Here is a 6,439-nt window from a genome sequence, read left to right on the forward strand (position 1 = left end):
ACTAGACTGGTGTTGGTTATATTATGTACACATTTTTTCATTTTGAACTTGGAGGTGCTTTCAGAAGATATTAACTATTTGTAAATAGTGTTTTAATTAAGCTTTGGGACAGTCCCTTTTAATGTTCCAAAGATTGGACTTGTATTAGGAGATAAAGCTAAACCTGGGACTGTGAGGCTCGCTGGCGCGTCAGCTGAATTGCCCTTTGCCTTTCTCTGACTTTGCCTAGGACACACATCAGCCTTTTTCATGATCATCTTTCAAAGGAGCAGGTCCTCAGAACAAATTAGTTCCCCCATTGATCATATTTACCCGTCATTAGAGCAATTATAAGCAGCTGGTTGTAAGATCTGCCTTACCAGAGCTCATCTGAATGGCATTCAGAAAGTATTCTTACAAGCATGCCATGCTGATGCCCTCTCAGACTGCACTGATGGTCTGCCTTTTATTGCGATACTGTTGTTGAATATGTATTGTATGAATATCAACCAGTACACACATGTAAAAAACAATGCTTTTATTGAGTTGCTCTGAAATCTAGATTGTTAACTTTTCAGAGTAGAAACTGTAAACACATTACATTCACTTTTTCTTTCTTACTACATCTTTCAAAGCAGTTTATTTCATTGCAACAACAAAACACTGAGCACAAATAAGTGTTTTTTCAGTTCTTTAGTTACTAAATTATTGAGTGACAGTAATGCTAACATTTCATCATGTGATTACAACTAAATTCTGATTTCAAAGAAACCTAGTGTGCTAGTTACTAGTCCAAATACATCAACATTACCATTGATTCTTTGTTTCTTACCGCCTTTTATATATACAATGTGGCATTTCAATTTATGGTACACCACATTTTGGATTGATCAAATATTTAGGACTCAATATACATATTTGGCTGAAATAAAGCACAACGAGCAGAGCAACTATAGTTGAAAAGAAGCAGCAAGAAATTTAAACAGAATAATGTATACTAGAAAACCTACATGGTACAGTAAGACAAAACAACCAGGTGTAAAGTAAACACCTAAAGAAATTACAGTCAGCATTGTGGCTGGGCTCCTAAATGTCCTTCTAAGTTGATATTGGTCTCAAGCTGATTGTTCCACGGCAGGCAGTTGAAATTTTTGAGCAGACATGTTCAAGAGCTGCTTCAGGGCAGGTGGTAGAAACTTTATAGCAGGCTAGTTCAAGGGTACAAATCAATGTAATCGAACTCATGAAGGCTGTGTGAGGACTCGGACTCTTCTCCCTGCTCACTAGCCTCATGAGTTGAAAGAATCTCCCTCTGCCAAAGTCCCAAAGCAATACTGTCAATCAACCTTAGTGAAATGTCTAAAACAAGGAAACAAAGTTCTCTTCCTTACTAGTCTATTATTCCAGGGATTTTGTTAATGACAGAAGGTAGGCATCAAACAGATGTAAGAATGCCTCCAAGATGGCAACACTGAATCCCTGAATTCCACAGAAGCGATCGATTCAACATCATAAAGTCCAGTTTGCATTGAAGAGAATATGTATCAAGAATACAGAAGCTGAATCTTGGGGTCTAAGCATGTAAAACAACTTTCTAGGTGCATTCACATCAGCTAAACTACAGAATGTTCAACCTCTGAATGGCTTGAGGCAGGAACTTGTCTTTTCATTCTTTCTGCCTACAATAATATCCCAAACTAATCCGTGGTCAATGAGTATGAAATAAAGAACGAAGGCACTGCAGTCTGAGGAAAGGAGAAGTGGTAGCCACTTGAAGTTGAAGACATCAGTGGGCAGTGGTTATAAATTCTTTTTCCCACTGTTAAATACAAAAGATGTCCTATTAGAAACTAAAAGACAACCTTAAATGTAAAAGTTCAATTTAACTTAAGGGATAAATGTACTGGCTTCAGTAATCACCTGGTCTTCCCAAATACATCCGTGTGAAGTTATATTGACCCTGTTGGTGTGATGTTCCTACAAATAAGTCTCATAGAGAATATAGGTATAAGTTATCATGACTTGCTTTTTGTCATATTTGTCAGTAAGAAGGTTATTAATGACAATGGACAAAAGAGTCAAAAGAACTCTCAACTCTTCCATTTTTAGTTAGGATGATTCTTTTTAAAGGTCAGTTACGTATCTATATTTTCTTACTACAGTTCCCAAAATGTAAGAATCTTACATATGAAGTCTTTAGAATTCATGAAAGAACGGTGAGCACTCAAAAGGCACATATCAGTGTTGAAAATTGGTTGGGTCATGCAATTCACTCTGAAAAGGTGATCCAGTTCATGTCATTCCGCTGTGCTGCCTGTAGCATCGCCTTCAGTTGTGTCTGCACATCATCCAGCTTCTGCCGGTCTAGAGTACCCTGAAAATACCATCGTTCATAACAATGCACAGGGATAGGGTAAATCACATACTTCAGCTCCATTAAAGGCAGTACATTTTGCAGGATTCTCATGAGCATGGACATGGTGATGGGGTTAGAAGCAAAACTTAGCACACGGAGGTGGGAACAGTGGCTGAGGGCGGGGATAAGAGAAAAGATTGTAGAATCTGTTATAAGGCAATGGTTTATCTCTAGATGCTGCAGGGTACCAGAGATATTCTCTATAATCGTTTGTAAAGGCTCACAATCGTCCCAGGATATTGGGTTGTTACTGAGATTCAGCAGCTTGAGGTGGGCGGCCTGAGGACACTTGGACAGATATCTGAAGTCTCTGTAAGAAAGCTCACAGAAAGGCAAATTCAAGTAACTCAGATCATGTGGCAGGACTCTGTAGGGAGAAAACAGAGAAGCACTGCTGAAGTATGAGTAATTGGTGAGGGGAACTCTATCTATACATCTACAACAAACTACTTTCCACATATTTTGCTGCAGCAACTAACAAAGTGGTTTTAAACTCACTTAATAAGTTTATGGCTTTAAGAAATTGACTTTTTCACTCTTAGAGAATCTTCATAATATGTACAAAATAATGTTAATGCTCAGTTTCGTGAAATAGTAAGTGAAAAATATTAACCTACTTGGTACTTACAATACATGGGGAAATAATTCCACTATTTGGTCAAAAATAATAGCTGTATTAATGCCCTTAAAGCACAAGAGTCTAGGCCTAATTCTTGAGCATAACACGTTAGCCAAAATGATCTGACATTATGAACAATGGAGATCATTTGATAAGCACATCTTTGTAAGAATGAGCAAATAAAATCTCTAACTTCTTCCACCTCTGTGCTTTCAGTTCATCTCTAGATTGCTGGGGAAAGGCTATGTCTTTTTCATTAATCTATTGGGCCCTGTATTGTGTGCATGTGTTTGGCTGCAAAAATGAATGGATACAACTTGTTTTTCTAACCCTACCTTTTCCCTTATTATAAATAAAGTGCTCTACTGGACAGTTTCAAATTTACAGTAGTGATACTGCTGGCATTCTCTTCACAGCAGATGTCAAAGTGGCTTGGGGATGCTATAGAATAAATTCATTTTTTTCTGAACAACAGAGTGTCCAGGAAACCTAGTACTTGCCCCCCAAACTCTTACCTGAGCAATTTGTGTAGGCGATTTGTTAGGCAGAAGAAAGACAAGTTCAGCTCCTGAAGGCTGTCCATTCGCTCAATTTGGGTGAGAAAACTTTTGAATATCTTCGAATTCAGAGATGTGAGGGTGATTTTAGACAAACTGAGACTGTCCAGGTGGACTATCTGAGACAAAAGTGTGTTGATATCATTTAGGGAGGCCTGATCTACTGCCAAATGATCAATACATAACAGATTCAGAAGTTTCAGGGTATTGTTATAGTCAGACAGTTTATCAATTTGCAAATCACGACAGCAAAGATGTAAGGACCCTGAGCTCTGTTCAACTTTACCCAGAAGCAAAGACAAAAATGCCTTTGTTCTCATGGTTCCATCAAGGGAAAGGTCCACTAGTAATTCGGTAGGATATCTGGGCAACTGAACTTCAGATTCTAAATTCACAGTGCTACATTTTCTTTTTTTGCAGGAAGAGGCCTGGGAGTAAGAACAAGAGTAAAAACAGAAAGGAGATTTGGCCCTGCTTTGAAAACATGTGGTCCGGCAGTCAGTATCCTGCCTCAAATCTAGGATCTTCAGTTTGGAGCCTCTGTAAGGGAAAGAGGAGATAACACATATGAGAGTTAGTATATACTGTAACCCAAGAACATTGACGATGACAAATAGAAGCAAAAAGAACTCTTGTTCTTTATCCCATACAGCAAGTAGCAAGCATTTCCTATGAAAATACAGCATACAGCATTTTTCTGTCCTGTATTTAACTTTCTTAATCCTATTTTGTGGTCACAGTTAGCCTGCCTAACTACTCATGTATGTTGCTTTGGTGTGGCTATGGGGTGACTCCCTTAAATGTGATTGTGCTAAAAATTTGGATGCCGTATAGTGGCTGGCAATAAGATCATAAGGGTGCTAACCTCATGACTATATTAATCAATTATGGGCTTCTAAATGGATGGGCTATTAAAAGAGAAGAGATCTGGAATTGTGACATTGTGGAGTATGTTTTCTCTCTGGGCTGTCCTTTGTACTCATGGCTGCTTTGAGATAAACAGCTGTGTTCCACAATGTGATGCTTAAGACTACATTCTGCCTCACCACAAACACAGACATGACAGAATCCAGACCAGGAGACCCAAATTTTGGAGAGTACTCATCAATCATCCTGAAGTTCCTGGAATTGGACTTGTGTCCTGCAATAGTATACTATCTAGAAGTTTCATATAGTTTCTCATTTCATAATATGCATGCCACATTAAGCTTATGGCATCTGTATTTTTATATACCCCAGATTTTAGATGTACAAATATCAAAGACTCCAAGTAAATGTTAGAGAATGAAGGACTAAATTGTGCTAGTTACATTTTGTCTCCTTCAGTGTCTTTGCTTTATACCCTACTACCTGCATTATCACTTGTTCAGCAAAGTCTAATAAAACCTTTCAAGATTTGTAAATACTCAGAAAAAAAAGACACTGTATTTAAAAAAATTTTAGCTGAGAAAGCAGAAAGAATGTAAGAGCCGGAGGGGATGGAGGACACCAAGGATTGCACATTTGAAAGCAGAGACCAAGGCAGTATAAAAAGGGCCTTCAGGACTGAAACAGATGGAGCCCTAGAGCTTAAAGGAGAATGGAACACACATGCTTCTACCCCTTATCCCGAAGTTAACTCCAATTGATAACCATTTACAAATGAAAATTTTGTTTCTTCCAATGGCTTTACACTGGGGAAAGTACTCTTAATGGTAGACTGGATGCTCAGCAGTAGACGGCTGGCATAAAGCCAACTCAGTGACACCTCTGGGGATCCCTTGTCTCACAATGTCACATCCGGGCTTTTTTTTAATTTCTATTTTTAAAATTTTGTTTATATTTTCAATACTTTATCTCTTTTTACCCTACAGGTTCTTTGCATTGATATTATGGCTTCTAGTTTTGTGTGTTTATGGGATTCCTAACTGTGCGATAGAGTGGGTGGGTCTCTGCTTCTGTGTATGTGTGTGTGTGTGTGTGTGTGTGTGTGTGTGTGTGTGTGTGTGTGTGTGTGTGCTTGCGCGCGCACACAAGCATGTGCTTGGGCTCTTTTTCTTCTCTTTGCTTGTCTTGTTCTATTCTGATTTGTTACTTTTATTTTATTTTCCCTTTAGAATCCCATTTTTTTCCTAAGGAGAGACATTGGGAGAGGAGGTGGGGAGAGAGCAGGGGGAATAGAAGGAGGGCAAACCATATCAGGATATGAAAAATTTATTTTTAATAAAAGAAAAAACAAAACCTCAACAGTTAGAAGAAACACCTCCCATTCCCTGTCAGCATTCACCATTAACTACCTCTGGTATGCCTTATTTCTCTACTGACACAGCCTGAAGACTAACCTGTTGCTGGCTTACCATGTCACCATTATACAGAGTCTTACCGAGAAGCAGAGTTCAGGGCAGGAAGAACCTGAAGACCATCAATCATAGCTTTCAAGAGTTCACTGTGTGTTTCCTGTGATCTTAATTTTCCGATGTGGAGACAGAAAAAAGGCCACAACTTCACTATTGCTGTCAGTGTCTTCTTATGCCCACCCAAGAAGGCAGCGGAGAACAATGGAATAAAAAGTTCTCTTGGGATCTCCTCGAGTGATTGGATTATTATGGGCTCATTCTTGAGTAGACTCTGCATAGCAAGATCTAACAGTGTGGCTGTGTCCTTGTAGTCCATCGTTACAAACCTATATCAGCATGACAAAAATTGTTCATTTTTGACCCAGTGCTGACAATGTAGAAAACTATAGAGTAAGACCATGACTTCTAGAGAAGGCAATATTATGTAGCTACCTTCCTGCCAATCTTTCCTCTGCAAAGAATATAAAACACTAAAAAATAGAAATGTAGACATGCACAAAAGTATTATCTTCATTTTTATGGAAGCAAAAAA

The 6,439-nt window shown here is 38.5% G+C and overlaps 1 protein-coding gene across 1 annotated transcript; it reads right to left on the reverse strand.

The window, feature by feature from the left end:
• Positions 1 to 2,248: 2,248 nt before the first annotated feature.
• LOC308415019 (melanoma antigen preferentially expressed in tumors-like) lies at positions 2,249 to 6,223 on the reverse strand (the record flags this gene model as incomplete). Its single annotated transcript, XM_080910145.1, has 3 exons — positions 2,249 to 2,762; positions 3,530 to 4,111; positions 5,934 to 6,223. 3 exons carry the CDS (start codon positions 6,221 to 6,223, stop codon positions 2,249 to 2,251), a joined length of 1,386 nt encoding a protein of 461 aa, XP_080766271.1.
• Positions 6,224 to 6,439: the final 216 nt, after the last annotated feature.

Source organism: Micromys minutus (genome assembly GCF_963924665.1).
Source record: "Micromys minutus genome assembly, chromosome: X".
Taxonomy (NCBI): domain Eukaryota; kingdom Metazoa; phylum Chordata; class Mammalia; order Rodentia; family Muridae; genus Micromys; species Micromys minutus.